The following is a 24,129-nucleotide window of genomic DNA, read 5'->3' as shown; positions in this document are numbered from 1 at the left end:
ATAAGAACAACAGTTTGGTCATTAAATCAATTAGAATTCCTGTAAGAAAAAGAGCAAGAATTTAAAAATCACATTTTATATTAAATTAGAATAGAAAAGAATTAGAAATAATATTACTAGTAAAACTAGAAAGAAGAATTAACATTCAAAACAATATTTGCAAAACCTTATCCAAATAACAGACTCTGAAAATCAGAATAGCTCAAACAATTGTTACTAATTATACAAGATAATAAAGATTATTAAAACAATTTTAATAACTTAAAAACATAATAAAACTTAAAAGTCAGAATCAAGAAGAGATACTATATTTCAAGAAATCAAGCACGAAAACCATAGACATTTTTTAGAATGCATCAAAAATTGTAAAAGTGTACATCTAGAGATAACATCATTCCCAACATGTGATAAAAGAAAGACAGAAAGGATTTACTTATACATAAAATATTTATAGTACCTCTTTTGCCTTAATAAATAATTGGAAGATATCACTCATTAACAGGTGAATGGCTGAATAAACTATGGCAAGTGTATGTAACACAACATTATACCATAGGAAATAACAGGAACAGTTAAGAGACAGCAAAGAAGACTAATATCAACTGATACAGAATAAAGTGGGAACTATATAATTATGTTAACTATTTAATTTTTAAAACTATCCCAAGAAAAATAACTTTGAAAGACTTGAGAATTCTGATTCCTACAAAAACCAAACAGGACACTAGTAATTTATGATGAAGCAAATCAAAGGATAGAGATTCATTTTTGAACATGACTAATGCAGAAATTTGGTTTGCATAACTAGGAGAATTTCTTCTTAATAAGGTTTTGTTGGGGCGGCTAGGTGGCGCAGTGGATAGAGCACTGGCCTTGGAGTCAGGAGTACGGTGAGTTCAAATCCAGCCTCAGACACTTAATAATTACTTAGCTGTGTGGCCTTGGGCAAGCCACTTAACCCCATTGCCTTGCAAAAAACTAAAAATAAATAAATAAAATAAGGTTTTGTTTATTCATTTAGAGGAGGGTACTGAAAAGGAGAGGGAGAAAAAAATATTTAATTGAGAAAAATGTATAATAAAATGTTTAAGAGGGGAAGAAATGAAAAAAGACCCCACAGGATCCCTTACAAGAGAAAATGTTTGTAAAACACTTAGTACAGTTTGAAAGGGAAGAAAGAAGAAAAATAATTTACAACAGAAAACAAAATGGTAATTTTAAAAAACAAGAAACTAAGTTCCAGAGAGATTAAACCAAAATAATTCACTTCCAATTTTACTCAAAGGACAGATGTTGAGGAAAGCAAGTAACCAGTTTTTTTTAAAGTGTTTGAGGATGAAAAGCACTTTTTTTTTAAAGCTAGTATACAGAATAGAAGTGGGGTTGTAGCGCAACAGAAATGTGAAGATCAACTTACTTTATCAAGTTCAGACTGCAACATGTTTTGAGTACTTTTGGCTTGTTGTAACTCTTGGCTTAGTTTGGCTTTTATCTGAGAGCTTTCCTGATCCAGCAACTGGAGGGTACGTTGTTGATGAGAGAGTTCCTAAAAATTAAGAAAAAAAATAATAGCTACTGTTCCAGGGAAGAGGGAGCTAAATAAAAAACGATTATTCAACCAGTACACTGAAAGAGCTGTAGACATCAGAAAGCCAGACTCACCATCAATTTTTAAAGAAAATATAATTAACACTAGTACTGCTCTGGTAATCAATATAGGACTGCTTGGGTAGGGAATAGACAAGTACTAATATTCTATAGACAGGAAGTATTCTGTTAACACAATCTACTGGAGTATTAATTTTATTTTATTTTATTTTTGGAACTGTATGCAAAAAGGAGTTCGAATACATGAATACAACTGAGATAACGAATACTAACAATTCAGTTCAAAAAGAAGAAATAAAAATCTTTAAAACTCATATGTAGCATACATATTGAAAATATATTTAATGAAAATATGAGGAGAGAACAGAGGGGCTTGGGAAAACAGTCTATATTAGTTTACTTTACAGTCAGAAAATTGACTATAAAGGGTTCAAAGAATTTACCTAATATATAATTTAATACTAAAAAATTCATTTGATTTGGAGGTTCTAAACCATAACATTAGAGATTCCTCTTCCTGTGCATATTAATATCACATAGAATTAATTGAAAGATGAAACAAGATAAATTAATTACAATCCTGAACTTATGAGAAACAAAAAGGCAGCCATTATGAAGGAAAGTAGTCAATCTGGAAATGTAGGTTGGAGCCAGATTATAAAAGACTTCTAGAATGGAAATGAGCTAATTCTCCTTATGTTCCTGTTTCTGAATGATTTTGTATTAGTGAATACAAGTTATTGAATACTGCAGAACCTATGAAATCCAAAATTTCTGAAAAGAATACATACTAGGAGCATCTATCTCAAAAACAAGAATATAGCAAACTAGACATTTTCTCTGATCCCAATGACCTCATAAAACATCTCCAAAACAGTAAGTATGGCAGAAACTTGAATTAGACCAACACCTCACACCCTATACAAGGATAAGATCAAAATGGATACAGGATTTAGACATAAAAAACAATATTATAAGCAAACTAGAAGATCAAGGAATCATTTACCTGTCAGATCTATAAGGGAAGCAGTTTATGACCAAGGAAGAGATGGAGAATATCATTAAAAACAAAGCTTTTCCACAGACAAAACCACTGTAATCCAGATCAAAAGAAATGTAGTAAATTGGGAAGTAATTTTACAACTAGTATTTCTGAAATGGACTCCTTTCTAAAATATACAGAGAACTGGGTCAAATTTAAAAAAAAAAACAAGCCATTCCCAAATTGACAAATAGTCTAAGGAAATGCAAAGGCAATTTACAGATGAGGAAATCAAAATAATCCAAGTTATATGAAAACCTACTCTAAATTATTATTTATTAGAGAAATACAAATTAAAGCATCTCTGGGGTATACCACTTCACATCTCTCAGACTAGCCAATATGACCAGAAAGGACAATGATCAGTGTAGAAAGTGATGTGGAAAATCTGAACACTAGTATAAATTATTGGTGGAGCTGTGAACTCATCTAATCTTTCTGGAGAGCAATTTGGTATTATGCCCAAAGGGCAACAAAAATGTGCATATCCTTTGATCCAGCAATACCACTAGTGGACCTATACCCTGGAGTGATGCTGAAAAAGGGTAAAAACTTCACTTGTACAAAATATTCATAGCATCCTGGTTTGTGGTGGCAAAGAATTGGCAATCAAGTAAATGTCCTTCAAGTGGGGGAAAAAGCTAAGCAAACTGTGGTATGTGTATGTCATGGAACACTAATGTTCTACTAAAAACCAGGAGGGAAGGGAATTCAGGGGAGCCTGGAGGGATTTGCATGAACTGATGCTGAGCGATATGAGCAGAACCAGAAAACCACTGTCCACCCTAACAGCAACAGGGGACAATGATCAGCCTTGATGGACTCACTCATTCCATCAGTGCAACAACCAGGGACAATCTTGGGCTATCTGAGATGGACAATACCATCTGTATCCAAAGAAAGAATTGTGGAGTTTAAACAAAGACGAAAGACTATTACCTTTAACTTAGAAAAAAAAAAACTATCTCTTATACTTTATTTTTCTTCCTTAAGGATATGATTTCTTTCTCATCACATTCAATTTGGATTAATGTATACCATGGGAAACAATGTAAAGACTGGCAAATTGCCTTCTGTGGGGGGTGGGGGGAGGGAAATAATATTAGGGGGAAAATTGTAAAATCCAAAATAAAATAAAATACAAAATAAAATAAAATAAAAAAATAAAATAAAATAAAAAACCCTAGGGGGAAAAATATCTCCAAAAGAGAACCTGTGCAACAAAGTTCGGTTTTTTAGCAACACAATGGGTTTAAGTGACTAGTCCAAGGTCACACAGCTAAGTAATTATGTGTCTGAGATCAAATTTGAACTCCAGTCCTCCTGACTCTGGGGCTGGTTCTCTATTCACTATGCCACCCAACTGCCCCGCTGTGCAACAAAGTTAAAGCAACTTCAGCGCTTTCCATGGTTGAGGATACCCAAGACTCCCCCCCCCAAAATGGGAAAAAAGACCGAGACTAATGCTTACGGACCCCAAGGTCAGCCAGCATCCCTTGTTCATCTCCCATACTAGGGTAGCAAAATTATACTAGCAGATCCAAGACACCAGCTTATATCACAAAACCCATCGCTGAATGCAATATCTCTTCCCTCTTTACAAGCCCTCCCCAGATCCAGGCTGCTTAAGTTTGCTTAGAACTCCATTTGCCAAAGTCTCCAACAACAAAAGCCTAATTGGGAGCTACAACCCAGAAGTCCCAGTCACTGGACAGGACACTGTCTGTGGGTGTTGTATAACATTCCACCAACCCGGAGAAAAGAGCACAGACAGAGCCAGTTTGGACTACCCACCATTCAGCTGGGACTTGGAATGTTTAATTGCCCAATGAGGAAGAGGTGAAGAAGCTTTGAGATCCATCTTCAAGGAAACTATGATCAGAAAGCAGAGTCAGGAAGTGAGTAATAAAAAAAATAGGAGAGCAGCAGGCGAATGACTGAGAATACCAAAGATTTTAGGAAGAAATCTCAAAATCCTTGAACATAAACAGAAAAAAAAAAAACGGTATCAGAAACAAATATGACATCCAGATTGTAGGGGGGAAAACCAGTTATCTATAAATACAGCAAAATGAAGGAAAATAATCCAATACTTTATGTGAAATTTGAGGAGAACCTGGAATTACAACATGCTGTTGAGTGGTTTGAAAACAAAATTTATGTCCTGCACACTAAAAATAAGGACCAGCAACAAAAAAGTTGAATCTATAAGTCTCATCAAAGAAACAAAAGAGCAGACAAAAAGATTGAGAATACAAATACACAGAAATGAAGGACAACTTAAAAGAAGAGAAGCAAAAGTTAAAAACATTAGAAGAAAACTTCTTCACTATTTATTGCAAGCAAAATATATGGATCTCAAAGACAATGCAAAGAAACCTAAGGTTTATAGGTCTTCCAGAAGGTAAAATGAAATCTTTATAAAAGAGTATTTCCACAACTTTTGCACATGGAAATGAAATTCCAACTGAAAGAATCCACAAGCTGCAAACTCCAACAATTCAATTCAGAAACAAATGCCACAAGCCATCAGGAAAAAAACATTAAATAATACAATATTGTTCAAGAAAAACAAAGTGGAAATGGAATAATTGTGCTAAAAGACAATTGAGTTCAGGATTGGGCCCAGGGTGAGCTATCCTAAAATCTGAACTTAATTATAGAGAATAAAAGATGAATATTCAATAATAAAGAAGAGTTTAAAATATTTTCAGAAAGAAAACCAGACCTAAACAGATTATTTACTTCTTAAACATTCCAAACAACAGAATAGAAGGAGTGAACACCAACAACAGCAGAGTGACAAAAGACTTCTTTTTAAAGGTACACAAGGAAACAGGAGTAACAATTAAGCAGTACCAAGAAGCACCATGTGCAGAACTGGCAACCTCATGTCTACATGGAAATGTTTCTTTTAGTAGTAGAGGGAAGCAGGAATATAGAAAGAATGTGTAATGTAAACTTGAGTCCAAACAAAAGCTAGCAAAGACATAACCCTCACGGACTTTAAAAAAGACTGAGAAAGAGAAAGGGATAGAGAAAGTAGAAGGCATTATTACACTGAAGAGGGGAGAAGGATCCACAAATGAATGCTCCTATGGGTGAAAGTAGATGAGGATCTTAATTTCTTGAGGCCAGGAGAAAAGGTAAAACCCCCAAAGGCAACTGGCACCTGAAGAAGCAGGAGAGCCTATACAGACACAGAAAGGAGATTTCTAGGCAAATGATGGAGTGAAAGGAAGGGAGGCAGGCTCAACAAGAAGGGGGAAAAATGGAGGGGGATTCTATCATGGGACAGTATTCTCTATTACAACTGCAAAACTGATATCTAAAAATGAGGAACAACAGAAAATGGAAATCCATGAGTTAAATCCAATGGACTCAACTCTTAAGTCCACTGGACTCAATGACAGAAAAAGTTCCTAGAGGGTAGAACCTAGAACAGACATCTTAGAAGCCTTGATGGTGAAAAGAATGCTAAAAGAGAAAGGCCAAATACTTATAAGGGTCATGAATCATCTAAAGTAAACAAAAAGAGAACCCCCAAAAAAAAGAAATTCTTTTTGAAAAGAGGCACAGAGGGGCGGCTAGGTGGTGTAGTGGATAAAGCACCGGCCTTGGAGTCAGGAGTACCTGGGTTCAAATCTGGTCTCAGACGCTTAATAATTACCTAGCTGTGTGGCCTTGGGCAAGCCACTTAACCCTGTTTGCCTTGCAAAAAAAAAAAAAAAAACCTAAAAAAAGAAAAAGAAATTAAACTAATGAACAGAACTTGTAAAAGAGAAAGAGAAAAGTGGCAATCTACTTGACAGAGAAGGAAAAAAGGAGGACAAGATCTATTGCTAGATAAAAGCAGAAGAGAGGTAACAACAAAATCCTGAAGGGGAGGGGTGTGGAGCCAAGATGGCAACAAGAAAGGATCAGGTCTTAGGTGCTCTCTGATAAAACTTATAAACTAAGGACTCTAACTAAACTTTAGAGACAGAACCCATAGAGGGACCCAGTGCGGCAGTTCTCCTACTCAAGGTAACCTGGAAAAGAGCAGAAAGGCTCTGCTCCCCGGGGTTGGAGGGGCAGCCTGGAAGAGCAAAATAACTTCAACCTCCCAGAGGCAGCCCCCAGGGTGCTTGGAGCCCGAGCTCACAGCAGCGTGGGAGTCTCCAGAGCTACACCCCAGGGAGCACCAGGCACAAAGTGGGGGACCAGCGGGGGACCTCTGCCAGAGGGAGCACATGGAGCCCAGCCCTCAGGGCACACAGCCAGCAGCTTGGTCTTTCTGCAGCCCAGACCAGAAAACAGAAGCAAGAGGAGCCCGTAAGCAGGAGCCCCCAGGGCATGAGCCCATTGAGCTGAGGGAGGGGAGTGAAGAGAGAGACACTGCCAAGCTCTGTCCTCTGCCCCTGGAACAGGACTCTGGAGCTCTGACCACATTCAGATCCTGATCGCAGTCTAGGCCCCCCCATAGAACAGCAGGGCCCCCCCACCTCAGCCCTGTGGCAGAGGGGGGCGCTTATGGTCATTCAGGCCAGGAGGGAGGACAGAGCCTGACACACTGAGATACTTGTGGGAGTGTCCCAAAAGCTCAGGAAGCAACCTCAAAACAGGCTAAGGCTGGGAAAATGAGCAAGCAGAGAAATAAGAGGAAGACCACTGAGAATTATTTTGCAAATGAGCCCAAGAAGGATCAAAATATTCAGTCTGAAGATGAGGAAGCACAAGCTCCTGCATCTAAAGACTCCAAGAAAAACAGAAATTGGGCTTAGGCTATTACAGAGCTCAAAAAAAGACTTTGAAAATCAAATGAGGGAGTTAGAAGAAAAACTGGGAAAAGAAAGGAGATGCAGGAAAAACATGAAAATGAAGTCAGCAGCCTAGTCAAGGAAATCCAAAAAAATGTTGAAGAAAATAGCAAGCTAAAAACCAGCTTAGGTCAAATGGATAAAACAGTTCGAATAGTTACTGAGGAGAAGAATACTTTAAAAAGCAAAATTGGCCAGATGGAAAATAGATAAGAAAACTCTCTGAGGAGAACAAATCCATCAGACAAAGAATAGAATTCAGGGAGATTGATGAATTTACCAGAAATCAGGAATCAATACTTCAAAAACCCAAAACATGAAAAATTAGAAATGTGAAATATCTCATTGAAAAAACAACTGATATGGAAAACAGACTTAGAAAAGATAATTTAAAAATTATTGGAATACCTGAAAGTCATGATCAGGAAAAGAGCCTTGACATCATTTTCAAAGAATTACTACAGGAAAATTGCCCTGATATTCTAGAAGCAGAGGGCAAAATAGAAATGGAGAGAATCCACCGATCCCCCCGAGAAAGAGATCCCAAAAGACCAACCCCTAGGAATATTATAGCCAAGTTCCAGAACTCCCAAGTCAAAAAGAAAATATTACAAGCAGCCAGGACACAGTTCAAATATCGTGGAGCTGCAGTCAGGATCACACAGGAATTAACAGCAACTACATTAAAAGCTCGTAGGACTTGGAATATAATATACCGGAAGGCAAAAGAGCTTAGAATGCAACCTAGAATCAACTACCCAGCAAAACTGAATGTTCTCTTCCAGGGAAAAAGATGGACTTTCAATGAACCAGGGGAATTTCAAATGTTCCTTTTGGAATGGCCAGAGTTTGATCTTCAGATACAGGACTCAGGTGAAGCATAGAGAGTGGAGGAGAAGGGGAAAATATGAGGGACTTAAAGATGAACTGCATGTATTCCTGTGTAGAAAAATGACACTGATAATACTCATATGAACCTTCTCAGTTAATAGAGCAGGTAGAAGAAGCTTTTATAGTTGAAGCACAGGAGAAAGCTGAATTTGACGATAAAATATGCTAGAAAATCGAGTCAATAGAAAAAAGGGAAATGTAATGTGAGAAAGAAAAAGGAAAGGGGGAATAGGCCAAGATATTTCATATAATAAGATTTTTCTTTATTACAATGAGGCTAGTGCAATACTATGGAAGAGGGGAGGCAAGGAATGAGGGAACCTTTGTTCTCATCAGAGGTGGCTAGGAGAGGAAACAGCATATATACTCAATGACCCCATATAGGCATCTGGAGTAAGAATCAGAGAGCAGGGGGAAGGGGTGGGGATGTGAATAAAGGAGGAGAGGATGGACCTTGGGGGGGAAGAGTGGTCAGATATAACACATTTTCTTTTTTACTTCTTGCAAGGGGCTGGGATTGGAAGATCTGCCCAGGACCATAGGGCCAGGTGGATGCTGGGCCTAAGGGGTGGTATGGGGGCTCAGGGCTTCTTGGCCCCAGGACCAGGGATCTGTCTGCTGTGCCACTCAGCGACCCTACAGCAGAGTCAGAGTGAAAGGAGAGAGAAAATATAGTACACAGTAGTGGAGAAATATGAAAGGAGGGAGTTGCGATCAGCAATGGCAACGCTGGAAAAATATGGAAGTAACTTTTGCGATTAACTTACATAAAGAATGTGATCCACCCATGACAAGAGTTGTTGGGGTTGGAACAAAGACGGAAGCACATTTTTTATTATTATTTGGGAGAGGGTGCAGGGCAAATGGGGCTGGGTGGCCTGCCTGGGGCCGCATAGCAGGGTGATCATTGGTTGTCTGAGGCCGGATTTGGACCCAGGTGCTCTTGGCTCAAGGGCCAATGCTCTGTCCACCACCCAGCCACCCCTACTATTATTACTATTTTATTTTATTTTGGGTCTTTTTTTTTCTTCTTTTTGGTTTTTGCAGAGCAGTAGGGATCAGGTGGCTTGCATGTCACACAGCTGGGTAATTGTTGGGTCTACGGGGCTGGATGTGGGCTCGGGTGCTCGTGGCTCCAGGGCTGGTGCTTCTTCCATTGCGCCACCTGGCCATACCTACAATTATTACTATTTTTTTTAATTTTAATTTTTTTTTGTCTCCCCTTTACTTTATCACTCAAGCAAGTCTACATTTATGGGGGGAGGGGGTATTTCATTTACTCTTAAACAAGAATATTTTATTAATGTAAAAAAAACATTTGTACAAAATGAGAATAAAAAAAAATAAAATAAAAATCCTGAAGGGGAAAGGGCAACAAACAGGAAGAGGAGAGCTAGGGAGAAAAAGGAGAGTGCAGTAGAAAAAGTAGCAACTTAAAAAAAAAAAAGATTAAAGTAAAATAACTTCAAGGAACATAAAACTATTTACAGCATTGAAGAAGGGTGAAAAAAATCATAATTTGGCAAACAAACTTTAAGCACGAGTGTTAACAAACAATCCAATAAAACAAAAGAAGTGAAATTGAGGGGCAGCTAGGAGGCGCACAGTGGATAAAGCACAGGCCCTGGAGTCAGGAGTACCTGAGTTCAAATCCAGCCTCAGACACTTAATAATTACCTAGCTGTGTGGCCTTGGGCAAGCCACTTAACCCCATTTGCCTTGCAAAAAACTTAAAAAAAATTAAAAATTAAAAAAAATTTTAAAAAAGAAGTGAAATTAAATAAGAAAACAAAATCCAACAAATTAAAAGAAACACATAAGACATACACAAATTATAACAAGAATTTTGTAAGGAAAATTTTATCAATAGTTTTCTTCTATTTTATCTTTCCCAGAATTAACTATTTAGAACTACATTAATCTCTTAAAATATTGCGATTCTGGGGTGCAGCTAGATGGCAAAGTGAATTGAGCACCAGCCCTAGAGTCAAGAGGACCTGAGTTCAAATGCAGCCTCACACATTTCATACTTACTAGCTGCATGACCTTGAACAATCACCTAACTCCATTACCTAACAAAAACAAAATAAAGGATTCTGGAAGATCGCCTTCTTTGTCAATTTTTGAAAATAATTTGTGAATTTTGGATATTAACAATTCATTAAAAGTTTGACAGAATTATCCTGGAATTTCATCAGGACCAGTAACTACAATAAATAATCTTCAAGTTACAAAAGCTAGGAAATGCATTATAATTTATTTCACAGCAGGTCTCACAGGCAATATAGCTTTCTCTTACCAGTTAACAAATCTCAACAAAGACAGAAAACACCAAATAGAAAGGATTTTTACAGGGCAGCTAGTTAGCATAGAACACCAGGCCCTGGAGTCAGGAGTACCTGAGTTCAAATCCTGCCTCGGACACTTAATAATTTACCTAGCTGTATAGCCTTGAGCAAGCCACTTAACCCCATTTGCTTTGCAAAAAACTAAAAAAAAAAAAGGATTTTTGCTTGTCTATTCTACAAGCAATTGTATTAAAGATGTGAAAATATGAACATGAAGATAAAAATAACAAAGATAATTAGAATCACAAAACCATTTGTTTATCAAATCATGTTTTTTGCCAGAATAACATGTTTTAAAAACTACATAATCAAACCCAGAATATATTCCAGAGAGATGCACAAAACTACACCTATTTTCACATAAAAAGCACCAAGAATATTGAAGAGCTTATTCTTTCTTTCTTACCTCCTGATAGTCCTTTTCTTTCTCCTTGATTTTCTGTTCCAAAGAGCATCGGGTACTTTCTGCATTTTGTCTTTGACAACTCAAATCTTCAGACATTTTTTTCAACTTTTGTTCCAGTGTTGTGCACTGCCAATAAATGAAATACTTTACTAAAATATAAAAAGTTCAACAAAATCGAAAAAAGAAAAAAATTGTTTTAATTGGGTTTCCTTTTCTTGATAATAATTTGCCCTGAGATTTAAACCCTACCACCAAATTTTGGAAGATTTAATCTAAATATGAAATAAAATACAAACATTGTGTTAAATGGAGAGTTAAAAGCAGACTTCTACATAAAGAGATTTTATGTGATGAAAATTTGTCCACAGACATAGGAAAGGGAAGAAGGAAGGGGGCTGCCTTTATGTAGAGAAGGGATCTACACATGGTTCAAGGACATCGAGGAGCCAGGGATAGAGAAGCCGAAGAAGCAGTAAGAAGAGAAGGAAACAAGAGAATCCAGAGCCAATCATATAAGGGCAGGACACAGAGAAACACACACAGGAGAGGATGGGGGGCATGCAGCAGTTAGATACAGATATGAGGTAACCAAGTATAGATGAATTAAACATACAAAAGATCTCTTCTCTGTGATGGAGGTCTCAAGCTAAGTCTCAAATGCAGTGGTAGTAGTCTCTACACCTGTCCTGATTTCCCCTGGAGGGTTTTGTAGATTTTGTTTTGCTTTGCTGGGGGGGGGGGGGGGGGGGGGTAACAGTAGGAGGAAAGAAGTCCATGTGCATCAACTTGAGAGACAGAAGTGGAGAGAGCATAGTATCATAAAAGTTAATATATGGGGTTTTTTGGAATGAGAATTTCTTTCAGAATTCTTTATGTAAAGTCAAATTTGTAAAATACAAATTTACATAAAATAGGAAGTATCTGAATTTAACCTAAAAGAAAAACCTAAAATAACTTACTTTTTAATCCAAAAACTGAGAATTTCAATGTCAATTAGCAAGTAAATATAAATCAAAGTGTACAGTATTCAAGTTTATTAAAGAAATCAAGTTAAAATCTACAACTAAAGCAAGATAGATTTTTTTTTAAAGATCAGGACATTCCTACTGCAGAGTGCATGATAAAAAGAATTGATAAAAAAAGGGGTAATGGTACAATAGTTTCTTAAGTTGATTTATACAGGGGTTCCTTTCCTTCCTTTTCTACTTTTGAGCCTGATATTTTAGCAATAGTCTAATATGGTAAACTTAAGTTTTTATAGGGGATTTTAAAAATCAAAATGCTTCATTATTCTTATTTTGAAAGATATTAAACATAAAATATTAATTTTCCATTCAATGTTGCTAGTTACTCTTGAATCTTATTTAACAACAAGATTTAGGGCTCCCTTATTTAAACAGTAGTGGCAAATAATTAACTTAAGGACAGAAATATTCAGAAAAACATGAAAAGGCCATTTTTTTATGACAACTCTTTTTATAAATCGATTCAAAGCATTGTAGTATTTCAAAAGTTATAAAATACTGGTCTAGATTCAAATCAAAAATTCCATTAGCTATTAAAAAGAAACTAGCAAAATGATCCGACTGAAAAGTATCTTGTTCTGCCATATTAACACATAATAAAACACTGTTCTCAGTGTCCCCATTCTTCAGTATCTTCAACTATAAAATGGAAATAACAGTACCTAAGTCAATCATGTACTGGTCTAGACTACAGCAAACAAAAAAACCCCATTCTGCCTTACTTCACAGACCCAATGCAAAAACTAAATAATTAAGAGATGAAATAGTTTTTAGAGTTAAAAAGCCTCTAACAAAAGTGTGTTATTGGGCAAGAACACAGGCCTCAGACAGGAATATTACAATTGCCTGCTTATTGGTCTCTCTGCCACAAACCTCTCCCCACTCCAGTGTATCCTACGCTAAGCTGTTAACCTGATCTTCCTAAAGCACCTCCCTAATAAACTTTAGCAGCACCCTATTACCTCCAGGATCAAATACAAAATCCTTTTATGTTGCATTCAAAGCGCTTCATAACCCAGGGACTGCTTGACCTTAACAATTTTCTTATACCTTATTCAATCTAGAATACTGTCATCGAGTGACAATGGCCTGTTACTCTACCTTTTTTCTCTGCATTTTTGTTGATTGCACTCCATACCTGAAATTCTCTCTCCTAATCTCTGCCTCCTGGTTTCCCTGGTCAAGTTTCTAAAATCTCACCATCCCCCAAAAGATTTTTCCAAGGTCCTCTGACACAGTACTTTCCTTCTATAAGCTTTCCACCTTATCCTGTCTATATTTTTTTATATATGATTGTCTGGATATTATCTGCCTTATTAAGACTGAATTCCTCAAGAAAAGGTGCTGCCATTTGCCTTTCTTAATATATCAAGTTAATAGTTTTTGGCATCAGTGTTTTAATACATGCTTGTTGAATGGCTCTTATTAACATATATTTAAGTCATATTTAAAGAGGTTTTATTTTTAATTAAAGTTTTAGTTTTAAATTTGTAGTGTTCAATTTGCAAATGTCTCAATTCCCCAGGAGTTATTTTATAAGAAAATTAATTCATTATAAAAAAATATAAAATCAAATTTCATGAAGTTTATATGTATCTGGGATTTAAGATTTGAAATTAAAAACTAGTTTTGTAGATGCAGGATGTCAGTAACATTTCAGCTTTCTTATTTTATATCCTCTCTACTTCATAAAAGGCATTGATAAAAAATTATATTTAGCTAAAAAATAATTGAAATTACACATATTTTGCACTGGAAGAAAATTGATTGTGCAGAATATATTACTGGAAAACAATTGATTTGAAAATAATGAGGTGGTCACGTGAAGGCAGCATTTCCCTGGAACTCCTTCCCCCCACAAACTCCAAAAAAAACAAATTATGACTCTAGCCAAAATTTAGAGGGGCAGAACCCACAGAAAGACCAAGTGATATATTTTCCCAGTCCAAGATAACTTAGAAGTTCCATGGGAAAGGTATGTTTCACCAGGACAAGGGGTTGGAAAAAAGCTTCAGCCACAGTGCAGCCCAGCCCAGCCCAGAGATCACCAGCAACAGCTTGAAGGGGCAGAGAGAACTCTGCTACACCAGAATGAGTGTGGAGTGAGGAGCACCAGCTGCAGAACCTGCAGAAGAATCTAGAGAAAGCAACCTGCACTCCCAGAGACAGTAAGGGAAGTCTGCAGAGATTTCTCTTCCTCACAGGACTCTGCTGCTAGCCTACACTCCAATCCAGGTTGCAGTTTGGGGTTCCATACTAAAGTAACCAAGCTGGATCCCTCCTTATAGCTCCAGAGCAAAAGGAAGTACCAGGGCCATCTACATATCAAAGCACACACTAGAGAGCATAAGACCTTGGAGGAATAAAGGTGGCAGTTGGGGTGTCCTTAAAAAAAGAAAAAAAAAAGAAAACCCCAAAGCCTTGGAAGTGCTGTAAATTAGTCTTGGGCTGAGGAAATGAGTAAACAACAGTAAAAGAAGAATCTGACCATAAATACTTTAGTCCCCTGGAAGATCAAAACACATACTCAAATGACAACAAAAATTGAAGCTTCCATATCCAAAACCTCCAAGAGAAATAGAAAATGGGCTAAGACTATGGATGAGCTCAAAAAAGACTTTAAAAAGTAATTAAGGGAGGTGGAGGAAAAATTGAGAGGAGAAATGAGAGAGATGCAGAAAAATCATGAAAACCAAATCAAAAGCTTGGTGAAAGATATACAAAAAAATACTGAAGAAAATAATATGTTAAAAACCAGTTTAGGCCTAATGGAAAAAGCAAAACAAAAGTCAAATGAGGAAAAGAATGCCTTAAAAAGCAGAACTGGCCAGCTGGAAAAGGAGATAAAAAGCTCTCTGAAGAAAATACCTCCTTCAAATGCAGAAAGGAACTAAAGGAAGCTGATGACTTTGTGAGAACCCAGGAAGAAATAAAACTGAACCAAAAAAGGCAAAAATTAGAAGTGTGAAATATCTCATTGGAAAAACAACAGACCTAGAAAACAGATCCAGAAGAAATAATTTTAAAATTATTGGGCTATCTAAAAGGCACAATCAGGAGAAGATCCTAGACTTCATTTTTCAAAGAATAATACAGAAAAATTGCCCTGAGATCCTAGAAGATGAGGGTAAAATTGAAATCAAAAAAATTCAGGGCGGCTAGGTGGCATAGTGGATAAAGACCGGCCCTGGAGTCAGGAGTACCTGGGTTCAAATCCGGCCTCAGACACTTAATAATTACCTAGCTGTGTGGCTTTGGGCAAGCCACTTAACCCCATTTGCTTGCAAAAAAACCTAAAAAGAAAAAAAAAAAAGAAGAAGAAGAAGAAATCAAGAGAATTCACTGGTCACCTCTTGAGAGAGATCCCAAAAGAAAAACTTCCAAGAATATTTTAGTCAAATTCCAAAACTCCTAAACCAAAGAGAAAATTCTAAAAGCTGCCAGAAACGAACACTTCAACTACCAAGGCTCCATAGTCAGGATTGCACAGGATCTGGCAGCATCTAAATTAAGGGCTCATAGGGACTGGAATATGATATTCCAGAAGGCAAAAGGTCTTGATTTACAACCAAGAATCAACTACCCAGCAAAACTAAACATCCTCTTTCAGGGGAAAAGATGGGACTTTCAATGAAACAGGGAACTTTCAAACTTTCTTACTGAGGCAACCAGAACTGAAGAGAAAGTTTGACCTCCAAGTACAGGACTCTGATGAACCATAGAGGGATTGGAAGAGAAGTACTAACTATGAGGAAATTGATGATATTGAACTATTTGTATTCCTGCATGGGAAGAAGATATTGATAACTCATATGAACTTTCTCACTTATAAGAGCTGTTAGAAGGAGCATATATAGACAAGACATAGGAAGGAGCAGAATATAATGGTAAAATATAATAAAAATATAGAGTCACTGGGTGATAAAGAAAAGTACTGGGAGGAAGGGAAAAGAGATAAAGTTAAGAAATTTCACATAAGAGTCAAGAAAAAGCTTTTTCAATAGAGTGGAAAGGGGGAAGGCAAGGGGGAATGAGTGAGCCTTCATTCTCATCAAAAATGGCTCAGAGAGGAAATAACATACACACTTAATAGGGTGAGGAAATCTATCTTGCCCTGGAGAAGGATGGAAGGAAAGGGATGGGATGAGGGGAAATGCCAGGAGGGGAAGGGGGGGGGGGGATAGGGAAGATCAAGGGAGAGGGTACTCAGATTCAACACACTTTTGGACAAGGCCAGGATGACAAGGAGAGAGAGAATAGAATAAACAAGAGTGGAGAGGAATAGAGTGGAGGTACAGCTAGTAATAGTAACTGTGGGAAAAATATTGAAGCAACTTTTCTGGTGGACTTATGATAAAGAAAGCAACTCACCCCAGAGAGAGTCATTGAAATCTGAACACACAATGAAATACAATTTTTTTTCCTCTCTCTCTATTCTTGAGGTTTCTCATCTTCTTGGCAGGGGAGGGGGTTTATGTTTACTCTTATGTTTACTGTTATAACACATTCAATTTACATCAATCTATAGCATGGAAACAATGTAGAGACTAATCAGACAGTTTTCTGGGGGGAGGGGGGTGGGGAAAAACTGTAAAATTCAAAACCTTACAAAAAATGATAGGTACATATTACTATTGTATATAATTGAAAACAAAATGTTAAAAGGTTAAAAAAAAGAGAATAATAAGCACCATGTCAGATATGTATTATGAAATTGATATCTTCAATCTCAACTATTAGCACTGAACCACTACTTTCTCTAAGAGAGGTGCCTGTTTTCCTTACCAAGTAAATCCTTCTACTCACTTTCAGTTCAAGTCCATGCCATCTCCAGGAGGAAAAAAAAAATTAATAATACCTATTTAAGGGTTTAAAATAAAGAGCATCAAAGCCAAACAAGAGCTTATACCTAGTCTACTGATAATTCCCCCTCACTTATCTAACACAGCTAACATTTATACAACACTTTTAGGGTTTGAAAAGCATTTTATAATTATATTATTTTATATTCTGGAAGGAAATACAATTTTCCCATTTATAGACAAGGAAATCAAGGCAGAGGTCAAGATTTGTCCACTGTCACAACTATTAAGGACCTGAGGCTTCATGAGAACTTAGGTCTATCTAATTCCAGATCCAGTGTTCTATCCAGTGGGTAACCTAGCTGCCATCTTCACAAGCTTCCCATGTACAGGATTCATCTTTAACAATAATAAATCTGTCAGCTCTCATATCCTTAAAATGACTTTATCATGCTCCAAAATAATGCCATATCATTCTTTTCACTGTCAATTTGCTGGAAAGTGTTCTTTTTACAACTCCCTAACTTCATCACCCACTTCTCAACTTCCTGTAACACCTTGTTTCAACTTCTTCCACTACTGAAATTAACCTCTCAAGGGCTATCAATGATTCTTAAATGTTAAAATAGTCCACATCTACTCTGTGATCTCTCCATCTTTTTTACTATTCCTACCCACTTCCTCCACTAAAGACCTGAGTTAAAAATCTTACCTCTAAACACTTAATCATTTAACCTCTATGGCTCTATTTCCTCACCTAAAAAACTGAGTTGGACTAGGTGGCCTAACAATCCCAGGATCTTATGCTCTATTCTGGCTCTCCCTGTACCAGTGCTTAACCAATCCTTCTCAGTTTTATCTGCTGACTCAGCATTCCCCTCTTACCTAGTTACCACCCAAGGTTTTCTACCTTTCTCAGTCTCTGGTGAAATCACTTGCTTCCATATGTTCAGCTATCTACACAAAAACTCCCAAATCCATCTATCTAGCCCTAATCTCTCTTCAAACCACCAGTACCAACTCACTGTTCCACATCTCACTAAGACCTCAAATTCAACATGTCTAAAATAGATAAGATTGGGGCGGTTAGGTGGCACAGTGGCTAGAGCACCAGCCCTGCAGTCAGGAGTACCTGAGTTCAAATCCGGCCTCAGACACTTAATAATTACCTAGATGTGTGGCCTTGGGCAAGCCACTTAACCCTACTGCCTTGCAAAAAATAAAATAAAAAATGAAATAAAATAAAAATAGATTAGATTTTCTCTACCCTAGCTCCAAATCTGATCCAAATACTCATTTTACTATTAGAAGTACACCATAACCTGTCACTCAGGGTCCTAATTTCTGTTGTATCATCATTACCAAGTCATTCAATTTCCTAACTTCAATCACCATCAATCTATTATCTTTTCACCTACTGCCATTCAGGTTTTCACCTGCCTTCAATCACCTTATCCTAGAAATGGAGATGGAAAAAAGTTCATTGACTATTGAGTCCAAGCATATTTAAACAAAAACCACCTTTCTAACATCAAAGTACTTATCCAAACTTTGGAAATCACTACCTCCAGAGAGTTCTAATTGTTAAGATTCTTCCTTACATTCAACTGAAAAGAGTCCCTCTAAACTTGTCAAGATTGCTTATGCTGCTATCTAGTGTCAAGTAAAACAAAGATAATCCCTTTTCCAAATGATTATCCTTCAACTACCACAAGATACCTATCATATTCTGATTTCCAACCTAAGAATTCCTAAATTTTTCAATCTTCTTATGGCATTTTCTCAAGGCCCTTTGACAACTGGGCACCCCTCCGATGGAAGCTCTACATTACAAACAAAATTAACCAAATAAAAATTTATGTATTTAAGGTAAAAATCACCTATATAATCAAGAAGTAAAGATATGAAAGAGGAGATGGGTGGAAAGGTAGATTAGGTTAACCTCAAGTTTTCCTTCAATTTCCAAGATTTTATGATCTCTGTTAAACAGTGGAAGATCAGATGAGCAGTGTAATTTTATGCAGGTGTAAAAAATTATATTTCCTATGTCCTGAAGCTTTAAAGCTTTCTTAAAATTCAGCTTTATCCAGTGTAATTACTACTATTTACTTAGTGTCCTTTGTTACACAACACTTTTGCAGGAGAGTGATGAGTGGAAATCTTAAAATAAAACATCTAGAATTACCTTGGCCATTGTCTGATCAAATTGAAGTGTTAATCTCATCAATTCATCCCTTGTTTTGTTCACAACTTTCTCTTTTTCCATTAACTCCAATTTTGCTTTCTCTAGCTGAAGCTGTGTCTCTTGCCATTTATTCTGGTATCCTTTCATCTCTTTTTCTTGTCCTTGTAGTTGATGTTCCAATTCATTAAGTTTGCACCTTAACTCTTAAATAATGAAAAAACCCAACACACAAAAAAAAACACTGAAAACTTAGTTTAACAATGCATCTTTCATTTGAACTTTACAACTAAGGAGTTTGCAATTAGTTTCCACTTAGACCATTTAATCTGAATACAATATAAATTTTTAAAATGGGTTTAAGTTATGTTTTCTTCTCCATTTTCTCCATAAAGGAAACAAAATAGATTTCTTTTTTTCTATATAAATGAAAAACATTTAGAAAAGCTAAAAATTAAATTCACACTTTTAATTGAAATGCAGCTTTTCTCCAAAGCATTTCACAGGGTTTCTATACTGTGAAGGAAATGCAGAATTAAAATATATTGAACACCATCCTACATATGGGCCTTGGGATCATATGGCCCTTACTCTCCTCTGTTGTAGCCCCCACTCCTCCACTTCTCTTGGATGAAGTGAGGAAACAAGATCTACTCCAATTCCTGTGGGAAATGATGTGGTCAGAAATGATCTGAGCACATATGGGGGACCTTGCACATTATGTGGCGCTAGTTAGTATCCCATTATCAAAATAACATAGCACCAGCCTTACGGACCCAGGGAAATATCTCCACATGCCATCTGCCTTATCCAAGGCCCTATTTGGGGGAAGGGTAACATAAGCCTCTCTGCAGGACAGGCTGAGGAATGAAAAGAGCCTGCCTGGTGGCAGGGGCAGAGTAGGAAAATATGAGGCAGTGAGGTGACCCACAGGAGAGAGCCAGGCCTGGAGTCAAGTAGACTCAAGTCCACACAAGCCCCAGACCCTTCCTTACCAGTCTGCTAAACCCACTGTTTCCTTAAGTGTAAAATGGGATTCTAACAGCACCTGCCTCATGGGGCAATGCTTGTTATTTGTACAAGTACTACACTGCCAAGACTGGCTGGGTGTTTGCACCACAACATGAATTATAAATGATGGCTAACTTTTCCTTGGCAGCATCTCCACCAAGAAGCCCTATCCCTGTTCTGAAATAACTATGCCACCAAAGAACACACGTCTTGAGTCTAACAGCGCTGGCCACACAATGCTGATATCTTGATGTCTTGGCTTTATGAAGACTAGCTCAGAGGATGGAGAGCTGACATCAAAGCTCATAGGACCTGAGTTCAAATCCAAATCAAATCCTCTGCTGCTTATCAAACTATGACTCCACATACAATTCATTCATTCAGTTTCCTCCATTGTAAAAATGAATAGTTGAAGGACCTACACCAACAGAGTTGCGCAGTTCAAGTGAGATAACTATTACTTAAAATGCTTTTTAAGATGGAAATTCGATAATACAGTGATTACTGTTTATTATATTTATATTATTAAAAATTATTAAAATTATTTTAAAATTTAAATTTAAAATTATTAAAAATTATTAAAAACCATAATCAACAAAATCATATAAAAAACAACATGTGAGCCATATGACATAGTTAACTACAATGTGGAGACAATGAAGACTTGGTCAAATATTTGCTCCCATTCCAAAATTTTCTAATACCTGCTTTTCTGAAAGGATCCACAACAGAAGACAATACATTCCCCAAAATAAATAATAAAAATAAAGCAAAAGCAACAGATCAGGAATTTGGCTTAGGTGGATATTACAAGAAATTATGTCTCCAAACAAGCAATTCTCAAAGGATAAAATTTAATCTAACAGATTATGAAAAAAAAGTTCTTCAAATCATTACTAATAACTAGCACTTGAAAGTGCTAGCAAAAGAAAACTCATGTGTAAGAATTAGGAATTTTAATTAATTAACATAATGACCTACCACGATTACAGAAGTCCAAAGAGGAAGCATCCTACTCAAATGTTCAAACAGATAAATAAGACTCAAGAATCAATATGAAAAATTTAATTTTGGAAATGGTCAATAAGGGATCGGTTTCATTTGACTATGTACAATTTTATTTTTCCTTCTTTTTCAAATGGGGAAGTAGTAATGAAAGAAAAAATGCTTGTTTTTGAAAAAAATTGAGTTCAGAAAAATGAAATTTCTTCAAGTTCTCCAAAGGATTAACAAGATACATTGTATGGTGGAAATTTTGCTGTCTAGGAGATAGAGGAAACTTGAAGCCTAAGAAGTCTGTTTCTTCGTCCATAAAATGAAGGGATTGATATTTCTAACATTAAAAATTAACATTAAAGGTTATTTCTAAGGCCTATACTAACACCTGAAACTTTTTGATACTTCCAGTTCCAAAATCACTTTTAAAAGTTTTCTAAGAATCATGTTGCAATTTAAACTTTAAAACTCAATAATTACCTTGGTTCTGAGCTTTTAGCTGATCCAGCAGATGAGTATTACTAAGGTTCTCAGTATCTTTTGCTTGCCAACCTGACATCCTATTAGGTGTTGTTTCCTGTTCCCAAGGAACATGTAAGGCAGTAAAACCTCTCCTAAGTGGAGCTTCTTGAGCATTAGCTGAATGATGAGTAGGTGTCTTTTCTTGTTGCCATGAAAATACTGATGAAGAAGACTGATGCCGAGCAATTTCCCTATGACTCAGGGTGTTTGGGGGAACTGTCTTACTTGCTTTCTGTGAAAAGATAATAAAATAGCTTCTTTTAAATAAGTCATCACATTCAAGGCTGATTATTTATAGATAAAAATCACAATCACTGATGTATACCAAATTCCTAAAAACAATCAGGTTTGAATTACCAACAAAAACCAAAAACATCAGTATCTATTTTCTTTTCTACAGATGTACTTGTATCAGCATATCAATATTTGGGAGCCAAACATTTATACAGCACAAATCTACATTAGCTGCATCTAATCAGACCGAAGTATAATGCGCAAGGAATCCATTAAAAACTTAATTTTTAAAAATACATAAAGATGCAATTTGAACAAGTAACAGTATCATGACACACAAAAGATCACTCTCTTTAACAGGTAGATTTTATAAATATGTATATATACATATCTGAATATATATATACATATGTACATATGTGTACATATTATATATATAAACATTCCTTTTGGAGTTCAATCTAAAGGTAGTAAGTAATGTGCACTCTTAGTATATTCATTCATGTAGGGGTTTATACACTGTAACTATAAAGTGAGACCTCAAAAGTGGAAGGGGGGGAGGTGGGTCAAAAGTACTCAACATACCAAGGTACACCAGTCCTGGCAAATGAAATGGAAGAGAGATTTGGATAAACTCAAAGATGAGCAACTGGGATAAGAATTCACTATTTGACAAAAACTGATAGGAAATCCTTCTAAAAAATATAAGGAAGAAACACAAGGAGTACAAAATGGAAGCAATAAGAGACAATATTCACTTTTTCCATAAGACATGGTTCTCATCCTGTAGTGGGATGAGGACAATAGACTTAAATCTAGATATCTTGGAGCAAACTTGGCTCTGCAGTTTGGCAGAGTTCTCAATTACAAAGACTTGCTTTGTCAATGTAAGACAGGCCAAACAGTAATAGACAAGACCCTCCTAATTTCCTCTGGAAAAGAAACATCTATGTGCACTACAGTTTTCAAATTAGGATTCAAAGTAGTACAAACACTGTTTCCCCTCCATTAACTAAATTAACTAGATGAAAGTGAAAACATAACAATTATCCACCAGTTACATTCCTGCCATGTTGCTCCAATGACCCCCCTGACCCCCCCCATGACCATCTGATTGGGCTGCTCATATCTGTGCTTTCAGACCCACTGATGCACTAAAGTTATCTTTGTACCATGTCATTTCCCTTTACTCTCCTCAGACTAACACCACCAGTTCCTGTTATAGAGAAGTCCGGTGATAGTTTACCATACTGGACTTCCCAGGCAGAGGCAAGCTGGTGAAGAGAAGCTATGAAGTTCCCTGAGCCTTTCTTTCCCAGTTTCCCTATGAAACAACTTAAAATGAAGTTTCTTTTAAAAAGACTCTGGAGGGATGGCTAAGTGGCACAGTGGGTAGAGCACTGGCCCTGGAGTCAAGAGGAACTGAGTTCAAATCTGGCCTCAGACATTTAATAATTACCTAGCTGTGTGGCCTTTGGCAAGCCACTTAACCCCATCGCCTTGCAAAACCCTATTTAAAAAAAAGACTCTGGAACAAGAGAATCAAGAAAAAAAAACAGTGAAATAATTTTTCAGCTCAAACTATCTTGGAGAGGTCTGTCTCACTTGGGTAAAAAGGTAAAGTCACATCTATCAATCAAAATGACAATTCTACCTAAATTAATCTACTTAATCAGTGCCATACCAATCGAACATATAAATGTTATTTTATTGAAATATTAAAAAAAAAAGTAAAAAAATTTATCTGGAGGAACAAAAAGTCAAGAACTGGTGTGTCAACCTGCCCCAAAGGTCTCAGGATATATTCATATGGTATATTTGTTGTTGTGCATCTAGGTGGTATGGGTTGCATTATATTTATGAGTGGCTCCAGAGGAGCTAAAAGGTTAGATACCTCTGATCAAGGATATCAAGAGAATTAATGGAAAAACTGCAAAAGAAGGTAGCCTAGCCATATGAGACCTAAAAATTAAATGCAGAAATTTTCAAAACTATTTGGTACTAAGAAAAAGGTGAGATCAGTGGAATAGATTAGATTTACAAGATACAATAATAAATAACAATAATAATCTACTGTCAGATAAACTCAAAGGCCATAGCTTATGGGATAAGAATTCACAAAAACTGATAAGTAAAAAAATAGTATGACAAAAACCAGGCATAGACATATTATCCTACACGCAATGCCAAGAAGATCAAAATGGGTATATAATTTAGTCATATATGGTGATATCTTAAGTCAATTAAGAGTAAAGTACCACTT

At 36.5% G+C, this 24,129-nt stretch overlaps 1 protein-coding gene across 1 annotated transcript in view; it reads right to left on the bottom strand.

Annotated features, from left to right (window-relative positions):
- The window catches only part of CENPF (centromere protein F), an 82,411-nt gene that overhangs the window by 43,595 nt on the left and 14,687 nt on the right, over positions 1-24,129 (bottom strand). Inside the window, 4 exon segments of the mRNA XM_074222662.1 lie at positions 1,418-1,546; positions 11,095-11,220; positions 19,107-19,309; positions 21,591-21,864. Of these exon segments, the coding sequence (XP_074078763.1) occupies positions 1,418-1,546; positions 11,095-11,220; positions 19,107-19,309; positions 21,591-21,864 (732 nt within the window).

Source organism: Macrotis lagotis, chromosome 2, assembly GCF_037893015.1.
Source record: "Macrotis lagotis isolate mMagLag1 chromosome 2, bilby.v1.9.chrom.fasta, whole genome shotgun sequence".
In the NCBI taxonomy this organism is placed as follows: domain Eukaryota; kingdom Metazoa; phylum Chordata; class Mammalia; order Peramelemorphia; family Peramelidae; genus Macrotis; species Macrotis lagotis.
This window is presented reverse-complemented; position numbering and strand designations above follow the sequence as displayed.